Source organism: Photinus pyralis, unplaced genomic scaffold (genome assembly GCF_008802855.1).
Source record: "Photinus pyralis isolate 1611_PpyrPB1 unplaced genomic scaffold, Ppyr1.3 Ppyr1.4_LG7, whole genome shotgun sequence".
NCBI lineage: Eukaryota > Metazoa > Arthropoda > Insecta > Coleoptera > Lampyridae > Photinus > Photinus pyralis.
In genome coordinates, this window is record NW_022170738.1 from 31,795,254 (window position 1) to 31,817,225 (window position 21,972).

Genomic DNA, 21,972 nt, shown 5'->3' on the forward strand with positions numbered 1-21,972 from the left:
AGAAAGAATCTTTTAGTGTACGTACTTAAAAACAGTTAAGATGCGTACAACAGGACCCATAGAGATTCTTTGTTCCAATTTTTGATTTGGTTCGAAGTTATTGACGTTCTTTTGTTTTTCGAAAAATCGTCATGACTTCCTTATTTTAAGGACTATTTTTTAAAAATTATCTTTCAGCTTCTCTAAAACATTTGTATTTGCAATTATTATTTATTTTTTCAAGAAACAATATAGCGATTGATCAAAAACTACAAAAACACATTTTTTGATTTGAAACATTTATACAATCCCTACACCATCTACTATAACATTTGTCCTAAACATTTTTTTCATTTTTTTTCAAATTTCGATTTTCAAAATGGCTCCCCTTCGCCGATTAGTTTGAAAAAAAATATTTAGGACAAATGTAGTAGATAGTGTAGTGTAGTGTAGTGTGTTTTTACGACGATTTTATAAACGTTTTACTTTCAAAAATCGATGGTGTGGTTATCAAAAAATGTTTTTTTTTAAATTTTTAATCATTTGCTATTTTATTATATGAAGCAAAATATAATTAAAAATACAATTGTATATATGTAGAACTGAAAGAGAGTTTTAAAATTTTTTGTTTTTTTCAATAGTCCTTAAAGTAAGGGAGTGATGACGATTTTTCGAAAATCAAAAGAACGTCAATAACGAATCAAATCAAAAATTGGAACTAAGAAAAGTTGTTTGCTACGAGGTTTGCGAGGTTGTTTATTTTAAATCTAACTGTCGTTTTCGGGTGTACCGCCTTAGTATTACCGCCCTGTATAATTAAAAGAACATCTAATTGTATTGTATTTGTTATTTATGCAAGGTCCTGCAACGGTTCGTCGGTCTTTCCTAGCTTACACCTCGTAAAGATTTAAAAAAATCTTATGTGCAAATGTCAACTATAGGTGGTTGCGTATCTATATATATAGAAATTATTTTTGAATATACAGGGGATCTCATTTTAACTGTGTAAATGAATTTTTTTTTAAATAGAACACCCTATATATTTTTAGCTGTTTCGATGTCATTTGTTACCCTATGCAATCTACATTGAAACTTCTTCGCTTTTTGATTTTTTGTCAATGTTGCGATCTTATTAATTTGTTCCGAATAATTTCCCATCAGGGAGCTTCACTTTGATGAATCGTAGCTACCTTGTTTTTTTGAAGTTAAGAAATAAATTTGGGTAATAGTGTTAATCCGAGTAAAGAGAAGTGGGAAAGTTGGATTTAGTGATACAGGGTGTTCACAATGAAATGGTAAAAGTGCCTTAACTATTTTTTTCAAATGGAAGTGGAAGTGTGTGTTCTCTTCAACTTTTATAAGGTATGCCCTGTGTCTATACTTCGTAGTTTTTAGGTTATTCAATATTTTTCACAAAAATACCTGAATTATATGTTTATGAACTAGAGTAGGCTGTGATAATAAAAAAAAACAAAAGTATAGACACACAGGACACAGGACGTCCCTTATAAAAATTGAAGACAACACAAAATACTATCGAATAGCGAAATAAGTTAGTGGTAGTTCTATTTAAAAAAATTAGTTATGGCACTTTGAAATACGGAAAATTTACCATTTCATTGTGAACACTCTGTATCACTAAAAAGAGGTGCCCTTTACTCGGAGTAACATTCTTGCTCAAATATAATTCAAAAAACAAGGTCGTTACGATTCATGTGAAGTGAAGCTTGCTTACGGGGAATTATCCGGAAAAAAATGAATATGATGGCAACATATAATATAAAATATACAGGGTGTTCTATTTAAACAAATCAGTAATTTATTTCCATTCTGTGTATTCAAAAATAATTTGTATAGATGCGCAACCATCTGAAAATGATAAATAAGAAACAGTCCGACAGTAAAATTTCCTGCTCCTTTTCATTTTCGCGTTCAAAATTAGGGGGTCCCATTCAAAATTTTACTTTACTAATTATACTTCCGGTATTTCCGAAAGTGCAACCATTTTGAAAATATTTTACATCGATTCGGATTCAGAGTAACTCCTAAGACAAATTTTTAAAAACCTACCGGCTTCACTTTCCCAGAAACCTTTAACCTTGCTTTTAACTAAAGCTTCCAAAAAAAAAACACCCTGTATAGTCGACACCAATCCCAAGGATGTTGTAAAAGACGTGTTTATAAAAGAAGGTTTAATTATATTTCAATTTCCACTAAAAATTAACAATATGTTGTAACGGTACGCGTTCCTATCTCTAATTTTCTTTTGCACACGAATAATTTTCGATGCTCATATTTTTGCTAAATAAATAATTCAATAAAATCTATAAAGAATAAAGACGAGCATTTTCTACGAGCTACTTGGAATTTGGAAAACGTCCAACTGCGACTGCATTAAATATGACAATTATATGAAATGTATTTTTCTTGAAATATCCTCCTAGTAAACATCGTATATTAAACTCCTGCCTTTTTTCTTTTCAGGTAAGAAGCACCTTCCTTCTATAGCGAACGAAAGATGCTGATGCGTGAGTAGCTAATTACACTTCAATTAATTTTTTACTCGCTACTCCTTCGTGTAAGCATAAAATTAGACGGACCGAGAAAAATTGAAAGGTCACGTGAGTTGCGTTAAATTTATATGAAGCCGTAGAATAGAATTTGTTCGAAACGAGTGGGCCGTGCACGCATTCCTCAAATTTTCTTGGCGCCAGATTCTCGAGTTGGAAAAATAAATTGGTGTGTAGTTCACGGTCGTTTAAGTCGTTTTATTCTTTTGCCAAACTACGTCAAATTTCTGCTTCTCTGGGTAGGCATTTACATGCACCAATTTTTTTTTATACTACTGTAGAGTGTAGATGATCAAGGAAGTGGAAAATCAAACTTGATAGTCAGGGAAAATTCTCGTTTAGAAAATCGCATCTTGAGTTACTATTATATTAGTAGTCATTGCGGGGCAACATCGCTACCCGATGTTCTTCCACTTAACCCATAAACAACTTCATAAGTAAATATCTACATGAATCAAGTGCAATTTATGTCTACTCCTTTTGTAAGTGCAATACATAAATTTTTAGTAAAAGGGAGATGAACACGTGCGTAGAGAAGGTATTAATATCAAAACAGGCTTCCGCCAAAAATAACGGAGCTATAATCGTTTAGTGAATATCAAGCAAATGTGGTAATGGCAATTCGATTGTATCGAAAACCAGTATGCTATCAAACGTTATATCAAGGAGTCGTCGAAAAATTACCTTCTGAAGTACAGGTCTCCACTGAGCTCAAGAAGGACGCTTTCTGCCAATCTGTAACAGACAACAACACAAACAAACAAATAAGAGGGGTAGTGAATAGCGCCGCACTTAAAATATTGCGTACCTGTTTGAATCTGATTCACACTGATCAGGTACTCGTATACTAAACCGTAATTAATACTCAATATGAATCACTAATTCGAAAGGCATACATGTGACAATAAATGACGTGACGTATAAATTTGAAGTAGATACAATCACATGTTTGGTTTCACTGAAATGGCGGTGAAGTTTCCCAAGTCGATAATGTAGAAACATCCATCGCGTGACGCGCGCCAATACCAATCCTAATAAGATGGCGGGTCCCGGTATAAATGCGATGTCATTGACGTACTGCGTAGGTAGTAAGTAATATCCAGGTAGATTATAACGTAGAAGGTCATCCACAAGAGAATTAACAAGAAAACTGCAATGAGATATGGTGACAGCCAAAACAAAAACCCTTATACAGGTAAGACAAGAAGTAAAAATAATGGCCTACCAAAAGAAAAATGTGCATGTAATCAACACGAAGGCAAGATCTTCACTCAAGAGGGAGAACTAAGCAGCGCAAGCAGAATGAAAAAGAAAAGATAGAAGTAGAAATACCATGGGAAACATATGCACGACATCCGTCGGCGAAGCAAAGAACTATTGTAAAAGAAACCTATAACGGCGAGATTAAAGAACTAAGGTAACGAGAAATTTACTATAGAAATTGACTTACATCTTTAAACTAGTGGATTACAATGGAAATACCTAGATAGCGTAAGAATTTAAATAAGAGTAAATCAAATAGTTATTTTAATGGAATGTAAATCAGGAATATCAATCGGTATGAAAATAAACGTTACAAACTGATTCATTATTGGCGATTTACTTGTTTTCTGAATACATTCATACAACTTCAAACTACAGTAACACGGAAATAAAATCAACACGGCGACGTTTAAAAATGGCGACCGGAATGGCTATTCCATCCAAAAAGCTAACCAGATCTGGTATAAATTTAAAATCGGAAAGTGGAACTGAAGTCTAATCTGAAGTACAGTTAGGAGTAATTGAAAATGCTCAACTTAAAGACGCCGGTGCTTTTACACCTAACTTTGCCCTGTAACGTCGGAGGCATAGAGGAAATGAACGGTGGAAAGAATTTTAACCGTTACAAATTACATGATCTTGGGAGGCAGAATCAACGGACAAAACGCAAACAATAGCACATTTTTTTTTAATTCTTAAAAATTGCGCTAAAAATAAATAACACTCTCTCTTTTCCGCTTTTTGAGCTCTACAAGACAGCGTTTCGATTTGGAGAAATCATCATCAACTTTATTTTTTTTATATGGTCGGTAAGAAATTACATACTGTATTGAATAGCATTTTTAGAGGAATTTTTCGAAAGAAAAAGACGAGGAAAAAGATTCCCCATATGTGATGGTTTCATCCGCCTGTCCGTCTGTTCCTCGTCTTAACTCGAGAACGGAAAGAGATAATACTTTCGCCAATCGATTTCTACGAGTTCAAAGAGCAGTGCTATTTAATATGAGCCGGATTAAAAGTCCGGTTCGAGCTGAGTGGCAAAAAATTTCCCTACTGAAAATCGTATGCGATTCTTCGTATTTTGTTTTATTACGAATTCAACAATTCACGACATACAAAAAAAAAACAAAAGTTGGAAACTGATGGTTTTAACAGGATTCAAATGAAATCGTTAGGAGTGCTTCGACACTAATAATAAAATAGGAACTATTCCTTCAGCGCAAGCTACGTTTTCGTTAATTACAACCGAAAGTTTTCAAATTTGTTCAAATTGGAGAGTTCGCCGCTTGCAAATTTGCCAACTTTGTACTCGTACGTACATTCCTTCAACCCTCTCGGAATTCGAAAAAAGTCGATTTTGTTGTTTCCTAACCTCCACCTGGATGGTTTCGCCAAGGGTAAATAAGTGTTCTCTTTGTGAAACTTAATTGAAATTTAGCCCTAGACGTGTGTTTAAACCAACCCGAAAATCGATGCTTTTAATCACTCATTGTCTGAATGCCAAAGGTAAGTAAAACGATACAACGTATTCAGAGTTTGCCTTTATAATGGCAGTTGGTGCTCCATAGTTACCTAACAAAATTATGGTCGTCCTGAAATTCCTTAGATAATTTCGGGTTCGAAATATTACACTGTCTAACCGAGACAATTCCTCAAGGAATGGCCTAGGTGAGATTAGCCTGTACAATTTGACTTTCAAATTTCTGATTTTATATTCGGATAGGAGAGGACGAAATGTAAAACTTAAAGATGCCTTATCTCCGCAATAAATTTCATTTTCGTTTTTTAAATCCCGCACATCAAGCTTACGGTTTCTCCCATCTCCGTTTCGGGATTTGGGGCGTTATCTGGATGTAAGTTGAAGTAGTTTGAATATTCTTGAGGGATATGAGCGCAACCCGTTCTTTCTGTGTGGAATAGTTAATTTTAAGTTGGAAAATCTACGCAAATATTGAGTGTTTCCGCGCGAGTACTCGCTGTTTCGTAGTTAGATTTATTGAGTTTTGTATTTCGAAACTCTCGGAAGCGTGCTTTCAGGTGACTAGCAATTAGGTTATATTCACATCTCTACTTTAACTTGGAAAAATAAGAAAGGAGAAAATATGAGCAATCATTTTTGGTTTGTGCTATATGTATGTGTAATTCCATTCTACAAATCACACGAGCGCAACTTTTCGCGATTTCAAATAAGCAAATGGATCTGTTACGTAATACAAAGAACTTTCGCGACCGGAGTAGGGTATACTGATTAGGGCAGTACACTACGAGCTAACCGGATCCGGGTTCGACTCTCGGTCCCGCCAGACAATTTTTGGTGATTTTTGGTCCGTGGGGTCTAGGGCCCCCTAGGTTTTATCCTGGAGTATACGTGAGTATGAAGCGTAGTGCCTGTCACACTACCTACCTAGCGTTCCGATCAGATACGCCCTAGCACACAAACAAAAAAACTGAAGATTCTGAAATCTTTGTTCTGCAATCTGTTCAATAAGTATTCTCGCACAGTTAGGACGTTGTGCGCGAGTGCACCATCCTGTTGAAACCACCAAAGTTTGTACCTTTTGTTTTTTTGTGTGCCCCCTATAATCGTTGTACGTCCTAAATGTCAAGTCTCTTTTCGACTGTAAACCATAAAATCCAGATTTTTGCTGTTCCCGTTTCCGTGGGAATTTCGGAAAGTGTTTTCAGTTTCATCGCAATCGGACAGATCCGACGAACGTTGTATCTCCTATTTCGGCGAACCTCGTATCCTAACATTTCAATATAATGTCATTACAGTGTGCACATTTTAAATCTATTGAGGTTTTGTGAGTTAAGAGATGCCGTTTCAGGACATAGTGGTGATGTGTTGCAAAAATCACATTGTGCACATTTTAAATATTTGAAAGTATTGTGTATGCCTACTTAACTTTGATTTGTACTGGTACCGGCACGTAAAAATGCTAGAGCGGGCTGTGCGCAAGTGACTTATGCAGTCTGCAGCAGAACACATCTGGCTCCGTGGCGCACAAATAGGCGCAATTAATAGAATATAAATAGTGGGGATGCGTGATCTTTCTCCTTGTTATGTGCCGGGTAGGTAAAGTAGTTCTTTGTATATAATCGCACGGTGCACATTTTAAATCCATTGAAAACTTGTGTCTTAAGAGATGTCGTTTCGTTCCGTCGTTTCACAGGTCTGGAAACTGAGCCTGTTTCCTATGTGAGAAGTAAGGCCGTTACGCGTCGACTGTCGCGTAGTATGAAAAGTCGTCACGGGCGACGCATGAGTCGAGGAATGTTCTTTGGCAACTGTCATGGCTTACTTGTAGCCACAAGGGGTAGATACCGCCGCTTTTAACCTCGACGCAAAAATGCGATTCCGAAAAGTTATTTTAGAACGATGTTTTATTGGCGTTTATTGAATCTATAGAAAATAATTCGCGGCAAATTCCACCTACAACTTAGCCGCATGCCTATTCATATAAATTAAGTCTTCCCTAGAATCTTCTCCATTGTGACATTATAACAGCATCGTTTCTTTTAATTAAAGTAATTAATACAAAACGTCCCATAAATTTAGTGAACGTATAGTAAAAAAAGGGCGCGTGTTCGAATTCGAACCTGTATCGATGTAGAACTTTTGTCGACATTTGAAAGTGCAAAAAAATAAAACATGTTCTCCTTGAAAAAATCATATTTTTAAGGTTTGAAGTTATTAAAATTGACAATTAGTTTTAAAACACCCTGTATAATGGCGATCAAAATTTAAATCATTATCATGCATGAAGTCAGTACTGTTGATTTGGCAGACTTTGAAATTCAGGTCAACAGAGTCATAGGCACACGTACAGGGCTCAAAATAATAGCAGTCAAACGTCAAAAATTGTAAAAAATCTTGAAAATTCAAAAACATTTGATGCTGGATATACGGGAAATGTGAAACAACGTAGATTTACATCTGGATTTCGAAAATACAATAAAATACAGGCTGTTCTATTTAAAATAAGAAAGTTGCTATCCACATTCGGTAAAACCCGAAGTGAAACGGACATGATAATATTTTCTTTCGATAGATCGTAAAAAATCGTAAAAACTATGTGGGTGGCAAATCTTCAGATTTAAATTATTAATGACAGCGTGAATACTTTTAGGTAACGATTTGCGTGAAACAGCCTGTGTATGCCTATAGATTAAGGACCACCCTAAAATATCGTTGTTACACTAATTTCAATCGTTCGGGCGCTGTCAGCGGCCCGACTACAGAAGGTTGAATCACTCTGTATAGTGATCGTCAACGTTAGTGAAGTTATAAATGTGTAGTTAGTTTAGATAATCTAAAGAATATTAGGGAGATCAAAGAAACTTTCGTGCGTCAAGCCAAAACTTATTTCATCCAGTCCAACTGATGTACAAAGTTTCCATCTTTTCGGAACATTGTGTTAAAATGTAATTTTACAACTTTTCTGAAATGATTTAATAAAAAACGGCAATAAAACACTCGCAAGCAGCGGCAGTATTTGATTTTATGTATAACATTTACTATACCTTGCGAGCACTTCCCGTACAATTTGTATCTACAAGAACTGAAATTGCCACGATTATTGATCCACCACCATTCAATTAAAAAATCACGTAAACCGCAATGAATGAGATAAGGGTCCATTAACAGTTCAGTGGCAATTAGTGCGCCACATAACAAGATGATAGTAGTAATTTTGCCTTTTACTGCCGTCTACCGGAAAAAATAACGTGTTTGATTATGTAATAAAATTCAAGCACATGATAATTGATATACAAGCTTTATCGACGTTTTAATTAAATTTTGGGTGCGACACCTCGTATCTCAAGCAAAAATTTGATCGAGCGTTTCAATTTTTTTCATTTCAATTAACTTTGCTAACGAAATTTTCTGCATACAACGAATTTTGGTAGAATGAATATTACATCACTAAACCGGATATGGTTCATTAACAAATTTATAGGTTAATAGTTTAATAATTACCAAACCCATGAATTAAGCTTGCTACATAATAATCTATGAACCAATCTATTAAGGTGCAATGAACTGGTTATTAAATCAAAGCGGCACAATACGTGATCATTCCAAATTACTTGATTTGATAGTAGTCATTCAACTCGTCAGTTTAGTGAATAAATTAATGTATGTTTATATACGCTGATTTATAAATAGGTCAGAATTGCTACTAATTAGGTACACACTTAGATGAGTCTCTTGGTCAATTGGGCGAGGCAAGTTCATAATCGATAACTATTAGTTTCTTGGGCAACTTGGACCACATTTCTCAAATTTTATTATAAAATTAGTAATATCGATAATATTAGGCGTTGATTATACACTGTAATCAATGATGTTACGTAAAAAACAAGTTTCATGCAGTTTCTCAATTTTAAACGTATGCAACACGCAAAAGATTACTGAAGTCCGTTCCATGATTAAACTTAGTTCCAAGAATTGAACGTCAATCAATCTAATGTTTTTTGAGCATTTTCAATAACGATTTTTGAGCGCGTGTAATCGAGTCCTAAAATTTGTGCCTTTACGGTTTTAGGACCAAGAAAACGTACCAAACCAGTTTCCGAGAGAGGATGAGCAGTTTCTTAAATATTCTATGATATTTTTTAGTTATTCAAGGATATTCCATACTATTCGATGGTTTTTCTATTACCCTTTATACAGAGTGTAGCATCTAAGACCTTTCGAATCATAATTCTTTTACCATAAAAGATTTCGAAAAAATGTAGGAGCGAAATTGTGCACAATTACCGTCACCATGTTTCTAAAGTATTTTTGATCACCAGTGGAGTGCTGTATTCCAATGGCGTATCAAACTTACGTTTTGTTTAATGAAACGCCCCATGTTATAACAATTTATCTACAATATTTGCCCTTTTTTCGAATTTTTTTTCAGAGAAACTATATCGCACCGGCGGTTTTGAATTGAGGCACTCTACATAATTTTTTAGGTCCTTTATCGAAAAAAGAAAATTTTTTATTGACATCCGTCAAATATTAGTTAAAATATAAGTTAAAATTGCAAATGGCTATTCAAAGCTATAATTTATTTAGGGCGGTGCCATTTTCCTCTTTCGATAACGTATGTACCTAAAAAAATTTTTTTATATCTTTTATGGTAAAGGAATTATGAGGGGCCTTGGAAGCTGCACTTTGTATATTCTATGGTATTTTGGTATTTTTCAGTGCTTGATGATAAGCACTAGAATGTCAAAAGATGGAAAGAATATCAAAGGATATCAACTACATTTTCACGAACTTCGATTTACCAATTTGATAAAGACTCCATTTGTAAAATTTCGTCGTAATCGGCCCATTCGTTTTCGAGATATCGTGCTAACTGACAGACGGGCAGACATCGCAATATTATGAACTAGCAGCTCGTTAAGAAAAAAATTGGGGAAGACATCTATTATTTACTCCTAAATATTGGTAGTTAAGAGGCAACTCTCCATTTTTAGGGTAAAACTTCAAAATTTATTGAAGCACCTTTGTTATGCGTGGAGCGACATTTTTAAAATATCAGCTTTCGTTGAGACCATTCATTAGAGTACCATGAAGGATAAAACTAGCCCCCCCCCCTTCAGGGCCGGTCGCTCACTCATCTCGAAAAAGAGTCGCACGGGAAAGTTATAGTTTGTACAAACCAATTTATTTCGATGAGACCTTTCATTAGAATACCATGAAGGGTAGAACATGTGTTTACCCCCCCCCCCCCCCCATTGTCTATAGTTTAACTTGGCACCACTAAAGGCATGCGTATACAAAATCTGAGGCCAATTGGTTGTCGTATGTAAAAGTTATGCACGTTTTACTTTGAAAAACAGCATCTCAGGAAATAATTCGTGGGAGGGGGGCCTTTTAAACAGCGAAATTTGATGGCCGTCTGGCACACCTTCAAGGTATAGGCTACCTACTGCAAAAAATTCCAGGACTCTAGGACCACCCCTAGAAGTAGTTGGAAACGGCAGAAGTGGGTCCGGACGGACAAAACGCAAACAATATATAGCACATTTTTTTTTAATTCTTAAAAAATGCACTAATGGTAGACGTGGACGAAGCGCATCCGTGGGTGGGCGGATGTCGTCTCCTCTCTTCCCCCTTGATAATGCCAAGTCCGAAAGAAATTTGGTAGAATCAGCACATACAGGGTGTTCATTTTTCGAGTGCCAATTTTCATGCTAAATAGTAATCTAAAAAAAAATAGTTTTTAAAGTATCGCAATCACACTTTTTTATGGAGAATTCAAATATGGCATACAGTTTTAAATAATTTTCAAGATGACCGAGAAACACGTGCCAACTTTAATGTTTCTTATGGGCGCCACTTTGGAAGTTGACATTTTGAGATTACGTCTTTTTTTCTCTTTAGACACATGGTGGTTCAGTATCACATTTTTCATAACAGTACAACAATTTTTCTTTTTTTGCCAAGAGTGCTTTGGAAAAACAACTTTCTTTTGTTGTGAACAAAAGTTTAACAGGTTAATCCAGCAGTTTGTTTGCGGGGTTGGCACGGAATGAACTGGAAACTGGAATTTTCAACTGAATAGAATTAAAATCAGGAATTCTCGTTTTTTTGCGATATTTTGAAAACTATTCAAGATAACTTTATTTATGTACTTGCAATATATTTTAGCTAGAAGTTTTTCATAAATGCTTAGTTTTGAAAAAAATTGACCTTGAAGGGAAAAAGCATTTTTGCAATTTTGCAAAAACTTTTTTTTTATTCAAAATAACTAAAAAATTATTCTTGGTACGCTAAATTGTGTGGAATACAAAATTGTATGTCTAATAGCCTTTTAAAAATAAGAACTGAAACAAAATTTAATTTATATGAGGTTATGGTTTTTGCAAAATTATACGGTCGGAAATGGACGGTTCTCGTTAGCGCTTTTAATGGTTACTTTTTCGGAGAATCACAATTTCCATAACTACAGATGTAAAAGCTACGGGATAGTATTTTCATATTGCTTATGGATGCCATATTGGATTTTTCCGGAATAAGATAGAGGACAAAAAAAGAAAAATAAAGACCGGTCACAGTCTATAGGGTAAATTGACATACACATACAAGAACAATTTTAAAATCAAATGTTTTACTTATTTCTCAACTAAACATCCACGGGTAATTAGATCTTGCTGAATAAACATTGCCATGATGGCGATACATTCAAATGAATTCCTTTTTTGTCCTTTATTTCATTCTGTAAAAATCCAAGATCCCAAGTAAGAAAGTAGTAGCCTGTAGCTTCTATATCTCGCGTGGAAATTCTAACAGATTGAGGTTCTCCCAAAAAAAAAGCTCATAGAAGGTGCTAACGGGAACGGTCCATTCCGACCGTTTGAGCTGGGGAAAATGAAAACAAAATTTGACATTTTCAGTTTTTCCGTGATATCTCAGTTATTTTTCAAAAATTTCAAATGCGTTTTTTTTTAGTCACCGGAAGGGGAAACATCTACCACCGTTACGGAGACCCCAATGGTGAGCCACGAATTTAAACCACCCTGTACAAACTGTCTTATTTCCCAGTGTATACTTTCGGTTTAATAAATTAAAAGAACTATACACAGACATAAAATATTAGCTATTAATATAATAATAATAATAACTGAACCAAATCATCCATCGTAAAAAAAACGTAATTTGAGCAACGGGCAATTTTATATTTTTACATCAAATATTGGTCTAATTGCACAAATTGGATTCCAGACATTTTCTGAAAGGTCAATTGGAGAACACCTCTGAGGCAATTTGAATATAAAAATATCTCCCTTGGTGGTATTTTTGTAACATACGTCAACCACGATTGAAAGACAAGGTAAAGGTTTAATTTCATACTCGATGGAGTAGGTAAATTACTAGTATTTTTGTCTTCACCGTTTAAGTACAAAGGACATCTGACATTTCTAAATAGAATATTTTTAAACTTCCAATATTGTAGACGTAACCGTAGTCGTCATTCATCTACTTAATAACAATATTTAACACGCTCTTTGTTAGTTTTCAATTTAGCTTTATCCTTTTTAGATTGCTTTTTTGTCGAATTTAATTTGAACCTGTAGTAGCGTTCAGTTCGTTTGACCACAACAAAAACTTGTAACGGTTGTACACAAGCGATAATCTCCTCGAAAATAATTTCGGTTGTCCACTTAACTGTAAATTTGATTCAATCGAAACATATAAAAATAGATCAAAGTCAGTCGACGTTAGATAATCTTTTTTGCTTCATGACTAAGGTCACGAAAAACAATTTCCTAAGAGATTTACCGATGCGTGTAGTCTCCATGGTGTCTCTCTCATGGTATGAAATTTCTGAATGCTCGCTCTACTTCCCTCACGAATATCTAATATCAATGCGCGCACACAGTTTAAGGTTTTTTAAATGTGTAATTATGTTGTAAAATTTAATTGCCGCCCATTGAAGTTAATGAAATCACGTTGAGGTATTGTTTTTAATGTCAATTGCGACAATCAATATTAAATTATATCGACAAGCTGTTACGTAATTTTGTATACACGTTATTGAAAATTGCATGTTATTGTAGTTCAGTTTATGTAATCATTTTCTTCGCTCGTGAAATTCATAATGTAATGAAGAAGGTATGGCGTAACGGCTTGAGGTGTAACAATTTGTTCGAACCATGCTCCGTCCAAGGCGATTTCGTCAAGTAACTCGTAAAGGTACTGTAAATTCTTATTTATTTGATGTTCTAGAAATCTTGCCGATTACTTACATAAATTTTATACAAAGGAATGCACCCGTAATAACAATTTCTTTAATTTTCCATACATCCAAGGCAGATCGGGCTCGAGATCGGGTGGGATTCCAGGGGTAACTTTGTTATTATTGCCGGTAGAGAGTGTACTACTTAGATTAAATGGGCAGTGTGCCGATTATTCTTCGTTGAGACAATTTTATGAATAATTAAAAAAAAACTGATTTCCAAAAGAAATAATTACCTCTTTAATTATAAAAGTTACTGAAAAAAGTTTTACCTACATAAAAATTATGATAAACTCAAAAAGATCAACATCAATTTCAAGATGAGGTAAACACGAATATCAATTTTTTTACTAAATGGTGTCATATTGGATTTTTTTCTTGAGAGTTTTTTATTCTCTTTTCGTCCATGCAAAGATCATAGTGTGATCTTTGGTCTATGTAACGTAACGCATGATTAAGCAGAGTATACGAGTAATTAATTATTCACCTGTCGATCATGGGTTAGGTATCTTGAATTCAAAAAAAAGCAACACTGTTTAACCATCTAAAAATACAATATTGCGACAATTTGTGAAAAAAGTTGAATTTTTAGATCGTTTTTTAACGGTAAAAGTCTATGTTAGGCTAAAGAATAATAATTAACTGATTAAAAAGCTTAACTGAGTCTTACTTGATTAAAATGTAAAAATAATAAATCTTGCAGGTGCGACTTCTAATCGTGAGTTTTATTTTTGGCGAATTTGCCGTCGTCACAGAAATGGAAAACAACTTTAAAATTAAGCTTTTCTAAATGAACATTTTTTCTTGAAGCAAGTTCACAAGTGGGTGACTTCGGCGGGGAATTTTTCGTGAGAGGAATAGTCCGAGGTGAAACTTTCGGGGACGATGATTCTTCTGGGGGCGGATATTCCAGAGATGAATTTTTCTGGAGCTTCCGAAGGCGAGTTGTCTTGAGGACAATTATTCCTACAAACAACTTTGCTGAACCTTGCTGAATTTGAAGGGCAATAAAGCTTATCTAAAATTTCATGGAAATAGTATAATATTGAAATGGTTAATATAATAATAATTAGACAATTAGAAATGGTACAACAATGATCAAGACAACGCTGAGAGTTTCTTTTGCTTTTTTTTTTTCATTCAACGCGACATTGGTTTGATGTGATATTTTAAGACCTAGAATGTAATTTCCTTTAAGTGCCTATTGAACCTAAACCGAGACCTAAACCCTATTGTCAATAATAGCAAAGTTACCCATGTAATCCCACTGAATCTGGGACACCTTGTATATACAGGGTGCTACAATTGAGTTGTGTTTAAAAAAATCGGGTGATAGAGGGAAACAAAACAAAAATTTTTTCAAGTAAACCGCGTTGGCAAATTTTTCGGTTGGAAGCTACCCTTAAAATTTTCCCCAAAATTGCATTTCTTTTTTAATTTTTTTTCCCGATAACACTAAGATGCATCAAGAAGAACGGCATTTTTTTTTGGATAGGCTATTGAGTATGCCTTTTCCGATTTTGTAAACATGTTCCCAAAATTCGTACCCGAAGATCAACTATCAAAACTAATACATACTTTCTTTCCGTTTGTCCGTCCGTCTGTGTACATAACTCGCGAACGGAATCGAATTTTCCAATTCTGTTTTTAGTAATAATATACGTAGACAATGGTCATTGATTCAATTTTGGTCATTAGGACTTTCTTCTGTTCGTCTATATCTGTCGCTCGTTGTTTATATTGTTTTGTCAGTTAATAAAATGGTAAAGATTATTTTCCAATTCGGGTAGTAATTAGGGGGGTATTTTTAAAAGCTACAATGTTACTTTCAATAAAATACTTACTTTTTCAATTATTTTCAAAAAACCGTCCTATAGACGTATTTTTGGTCATTCAAGGACTTTCTTCTGTTCGTCTATATCTGTCGCTCGTTGTTTATATTGTTTTGTCAGTTAATAAAATGGTAAAGATTATTTTCCAATTCGGGTAGTAATTAGGGGGGTATTTTTAAAAGCTACAATGTTACTTTCAATAAAATACTTACTTTTTCAATTATTTTCAAAAAACCGTCCTATAGACGTATTTTCGCAAATAGGCCGAAAAGAATTAACTTTCAGAAAAAAACTTTATATAGTCAATGTATCCATTTCCAGACTTATACGTTAAGAAAGGGGAAGCGGAGAGTTATAAAGCATCGTAAAAAGTTGGGAGAGGTTTCATTTGATAGATATTGTGACGTAAATTTTATTTATTTTTTTATTTAAATACATACTTAGTAATGAATTTATAACTGTCCTTAAACAGATTGAATTATAATAGTTAATTTGTGTATCAGGTATCACTCACTTGTACACAAATTTATAACATGTAACTTTGTCAAAATAATGAGCGCGAAATCACTACTAATCAATTAGTCGTTGATGTCGGAACTGTCATTAAACACAATTCGATTTGTTTATATAGCAAGAAAGATCACGGACATTCTCGAGAATTTCCGAATACTTCCGAAATCGGCATCACATTTCTCGGAAACCGTTTTGTTCTTTATCGCCGGCGACTATTCTTTTATGGCGCCTCGTTCGTGGCTGCTGGCGCCTGGATGTCTCAGATACTCGCTACAATAATTACCATATGAATGTCCAAGCGTACTTTTTTATGGTTGCAACGGCGCGGCGGTTTTGGGGGAAGTGGGGAGTTATAAAACATGCGCATCTGTCTACCTGAAGAGGCATGAACATATAAAAATACGAACCACCTTGGAAGAGACTCATTTTGCGTAAGTAAAAGGTGAGGAAAGAAACCACAGGTGATGCTGAGGAGTGTACGAGTAAAATGCGCTATCGCCGTTTGTAGCTGTTAAAAATTTAATAACGAGCCTTTTTTCTGACTTGAATAATAAACAATTTTTACATTTTCTTGTAGGAGGCGTTAGTAAAATATCAAAATAATTCGTTGATGGTTCATTTAAATGAATCATAACGAATCATATTGTGCCATACATCGCTCTGTTCGTAATAAACAATGCTACTCAATACAGTATGTACTTTTTTTCCGGTCCATATAAAACGAGATATAAAAGTAGGAAGTTGGAGATGGTTTCTCAGACGAAAGATCGCAATGAAAAACTGTGGACGCTCTTTACTTAAAAAGTGCCTATGAGGAAGTGGTATTTGTTTTTTTGGTATTCGAATAGGTATGGTTAATTTCGGGTTTTTTCGAATATCTTTGAAACTGATCGGAATTTCCGAATTTTTAAAACATCGGCTTACTAAACCACGCAACTTTTTTTCTAATTTCACCGATACAGTGTAAGTTAAATGAGGCAAAGTTTCCCTCTTTTGAGAAAAAAAAACGCATTTTAAATTTTTTAAAAATCTTTGAAAACCGGAAAATGGCAAAAATGTCGTTTTCATTTTCCCTAACTTAAACGGTTGCAAATAGATAGTTTCCGTTCTATGAGCACCTTTTACAGAGAATCTGAATCTACTACTTTCTTATTTCTTATGGATTCATTGGATTTTTATGGAATGAGATAAGAGGACAAAAAACAAACTTTTAAAACTCGAAATTCCATGAGTGAAAACTTATTCACAGCATTAAATGTGTTTCTTCATTCTTTAACTGATTTGAGAACGAATACGTTTTCTATTTTTGAAATTGGACAGCCGGGGCCAGGTATGAATCATAATTCATAATGTAGCTAAACTTGATCAACGCAGACCTCAAAAATATTGTTAAATGTACAGGGTGTCTTATGAAAACTCTGTCCTAACCCTACTCTACAAGACATTAATTCTTTTATTGGAAAGTGATTAATATAGAGCTCTGAATCACAATGCCGTTTGAAGTTATCAATGCAAAGATGATTTTTTTATAACTTTAAAGTATTGTTAAGTATACAGCGTTCCATACAAATTTGTTCTTACTTCTTAGCATCATGTTCAGTACATCATCCATCATCGTTTTATGTAATTAATATAATATTAACAGTTGTAGTCTCGGTTGTAGTGCTCTAAGGGGCAATTTTGCTTGAGTGTTTCATAAAAGCACTGTCTTAATCACAATTTTCATAGCAGTTCATTGTGTATATTGTAATATTTATGTAACATTACAGGGTGTTCCATAAACCATATCAGTGAATGGCACGTGATCGAATCGCTTAAGGCAAGGTTCCTTTAGGATTGATGAAAGTAATGCAATGGCCTGAAGTGAGCATGGGAAAAGATGTAAACAAATAACAAATTCCTAAAATTTTTAAAGTCAAGGCAAAGGTATCGTGTGAGAAATCTTTTCCTTGATTTATAATTAATACACATTTTGAGTCATACACAAATATCAGAACAAAGTACAAAAGTTACAGAAGTGAAAATGCAGAACAATACATACAACGGACACCATTCGCAGGTTAGAAGTTAGATGTATTTTTATTACAATATGAGACGCCACCGAGTGCTGCAGCATAAGAGTACGTCACGTAATTTAAATTTCACCATGAAAACGCATCTGTAATGTTACGATAAAAACATCTGAAGGGTGTAAAACAACTCTCGTCGCTATAAAGCAAAATGAAATACGTGGATTTCTAAGTTCTCTTATATGATCGCACATCTGGCTAGATGTATTATAAATTTGTCCGTTAATGAACTTGTTATAGTGATGAAAAAGGTCGCTTTCTCTCCTATTACAAAGAAATGCCGAGTATTTTTAATAACAACTGCACAATGATTGCCGCATTTCTAAAAGAAAAAGAATGAAATTTCTACTAGTTAGTTTTCTATTTGCTTAAATTTGATTATACGATGAAGTGGCGCGCAGTGAAGCGTTGCGTGTATTATTTTTCCGCATTGGTGCAGTAAATTAAAAAATAAAGAATGCGAGTGTCAGCCGCTCGTAAATCGGAATTATTGTTATGTTTTCGGCAATTGCCCTTTAAATTTGTGATCACCTTCGTTGTCAGGAGCAATACTCTTTATAATAAATCCCCTGATTGGAAATTCTATTTGTCACCAGCACAAAATGTTAATTTCCCTGACAGGTTGATTGGCACTTTCCGTTGAATGGAATGTTCTAAACCAAAGGGCGCATAGGGGTCTAGTGTTCGAGAGTGATCACCTCGAATATTGCTTGCGTAAATTTAGTGAAGGGTCCTTCTACTAAATTAGGACTTTTCTTCCACAATATTCTGTGCTTAAAAAATATCTATTGATGTCTCAGTAGCAAACCAAGACCTAATACAGAGAGTTTTTATTTTATTTTGGGGGATTTCCAGAATGGAAGCGCACGGCAGTAATCGCATTAAACTTGGAACGTAAGAAATGTATTTATCGAGGTATTTATCGTATTTCTGAGAATAGTTATTTTGGCCAAACAGTAATAAACCAATTTTGCAACTTTGACTTATTTTTAACGCGTTATCCGCAATTTAAAGTTTAGTATTTTGGATGCCAACAGTAGGTAGTTCTGAAATGATACAAAACCTTTACACCTATCAAAGTTGTCATATTCGCCATAATAACAAAGTACTTAATTTGTTACTGAAACTGCCAATCAAGCTAAACTTGTAAATTTGACAGGTGAACCGTTAAATTTTTACAATTCCGTAGCAACAAACACTCCGCTATTCTTATAGCTTCCACATAGTAAAAGCATTTCGTACACTCATTTTATAAACGAATCTAAATTTGCATGACCGATTTTTGACATTGTCAAATGCAAAATAACGGGTTATTTTTGAGGTTAATCTGTGCAGAAGTACAAAACATTATAATGTTTTAAAATTGACATTTCTGCTTTTTGTGATAACTGCTGTTTTGTTTTTTACACTTTTACAGGGTGTTAATCCAAAAGTGCCAAAATATGGGAAACTAAATGTTCAACAAATAATGTGAAGAGATGGTAATACTATTTCTTTGGTAACTTATACGAAAATGTGTGCTAGAAGGAACTCCTCGTTTTTTTCTATGAGTGCCTAATCCTATTAACTTCCTAAACGGAGTACTTAGAAAATGGAGTACCCGAGTACGTATTAAACATTTCCAACAATTTCCAGAACATTTAAATGTTTTGCATATTGCTTAAATACACTCGCCGGCACGAAAAACGGCGCAGTTGAATTGAATCTACTGTAAACTCACTTTCTAAAAACCCCTCAAATGTAACAGCCGTTACATTTTGACGCTCAACGTGGGGCTTTAAAAAGGGGGCGTTACATTTTTGCACGAGGTGCTCAAAATCTCCCCCAACTATCCCCATCCCCTGAAGGTTGGCGCTGAGATTACGTCATTTAATAAAAATGGGCCCTGACAGTTATACCTATAACCATGCTCGATTAAAGAATAATTAATAAATTGATGAAAAAATCCGTGATTAAAATGTAAAAATAATTCATATTATTAGTATTCTTTGTTCAGTTCAACTATAGGAAAATAAAAAGGTTTTTTTTAATCATATAAATTCCAATATGGCGCATTTAAAAAAAAAGAATATTTATATCTCACTAACCGCCATCTTGAATTTAATTTTGTCATAATTTTTGGGTTTGTCTTCAGTGAGAAACTTCAACGACTAACAACAAACTCAAAAAGATAATCGGAAATACTTGTAGTTAACAGGAACAAAATATTAAATCTTCAGTGTAATCATTTTTAAGTAGGTCAGTGTAACTATATCGCGTGAATGGCTTCTATCTCGAATTAAAAATGGCGGGTCCATGTAAAAGGTGAATCAATCCAAATTCCACGTAGGGATTTATCAAATCAAGAATATCGTTGTAGATGTAGACCCAGATAGTCGTAATGTTCAATGTAGAAACACATTTAGGCAAAGAGAAAAACCAAAAAAGAAAACAAAAACTCAACAACTATTCACCGTTAATTGATTATTGCGTCCTCTTTTGAACACTTACCCTAAATTGAATACCTGAATACACTTGTAAATATATAATCGCAATACGCGTATTTAATAAAGTGAAGCAAATACTAACGAAAGAAACTTCACAGAAGTATAACATGAACAATAAACCCTTTGAAATAGTCGAGTAAAATGGCGTGTAATTTAATCGAGCATGGGGATTGACAAGTCAAAAGTCAAACGAACAACGGATCAATGAAATGTTCTTCAGGTTCCTTACTGCGCAAGTAGGGTTTAATAGGGGAAATTTTTTTAAAGAATGATACTGTGTGTGACCTCTAGCGGCAGAATAAGAAATTGCTAAATGAAATTGATGGCATCCATTACATGAACTGCAGGGGAAATATACCGATTGCATAGGGTGTATTAAAGCGAATTTAAAAAAAAACATTACATTTTTAAATCACCAAAAAAGCATTACACACACTACAATAGTGCGTGTTATCATAGCAATTATATATTACACGCTCTTTATGGTCAATCTGGTAGATTATCGGTTATAAACAAACTTATGTGCATTTTTGCGTTGTAACGTACCGTAGTTCTTTTTCTGTTCTTTCGAATTCATTTCAATTTTTGTCTTTGGATTCTCTAATTATATTGCGGTTCATCGAATATTGAAATCTTTCAAAATTAAATTTTTGGAATCTTTTTTGTTTTTAAGTCTGTCTTGGATATTTCGGATAATTGGAATTCTATCATCAGAAAAATTTAGCATGAGAACTTTTATCTAAGCCAATTCAACACAACATAGAACATTTACAGATGAAACAAATTTATGAGATAAATCAACCAAATAAGACTGAAATAAAAATAGGCGCTCAGGGCCAGAATAGATACAAATACCACACAACAAGTGATCGATTGAAACAATTAATTAAATAATAATAATAATAATAATAATAATAATAATAATAATAATAATACGTATTATACCGTTGCCCGTGTGGCTACATTTACGGTCGTCATTAAAAAAATATTACAAACAAAATACAAAAGTACATTTAAAGACAATAAAAGGCATTTTTTGAAATTTTAATTGCCTTAAGCATGTTATTAATCTAAAATATCGGGTCGTAACCAGAGTTGGACTGGGTCAAGCATAGAGTGACCCAGTTAGTTTACTGACCCGGTGACCCAGCTTTACTCAGTGACCCGTCTTGGCCCGGTGGCCCAGTAGGTAATTAAATTATTGTTAGGTATCATCCAAAACAATTTCAAGTAACTTTTAATTTAAAAAAAAACTTCCTCAATAATATTCGGCAACAAGCACGTAGCCCAATTTCATTCAAGAGAACTAATACCTAAAAAAATCAAATGCATTTGTTTATAGTTTGTAGTCAAGTAGTCAATGAAAGTATTTAGAGAAAAGATTTATTTGGATTAAGCTAACTAGTAGAAAAAAATTAAATGTGAATGAATACCTGTAAGCAAACTGGTAAGCCCTGAAGCAAAGAAATAACAGTATTCTAATACCAGTATTAGAGCAAACATCACAGAAATGGCAGTTG

The 21,972-nt window shown here is 34.1% G+C and overlaps 1 protein-coding gene across 1 annotated transcript in view; it reads left to right on the forward strand.

Annotated features, from left to right (window-relative positions):
• Positions 1-2,454: 2,454 nt before the first annotated feature.
• The window catches only part of LOC116176179 (phosphatase and actin regulator 1-like), a 51,630-nt gene continuing 32,112 nt past the window's right edge, over positions 2,455-21,972 (forward strand). The window contains exon 1 of the mRNA XM_031494657.1: positions 2,455-2,507. Coding sequence (XP_031350517.1) covers positions 2,498-2,507 — 10 coding nt within the window. The 5' untranslated portion in view covers positions 2,455-2,497. The remainder of the gene's footprint in view (positions 2,508-21,972) is intronic.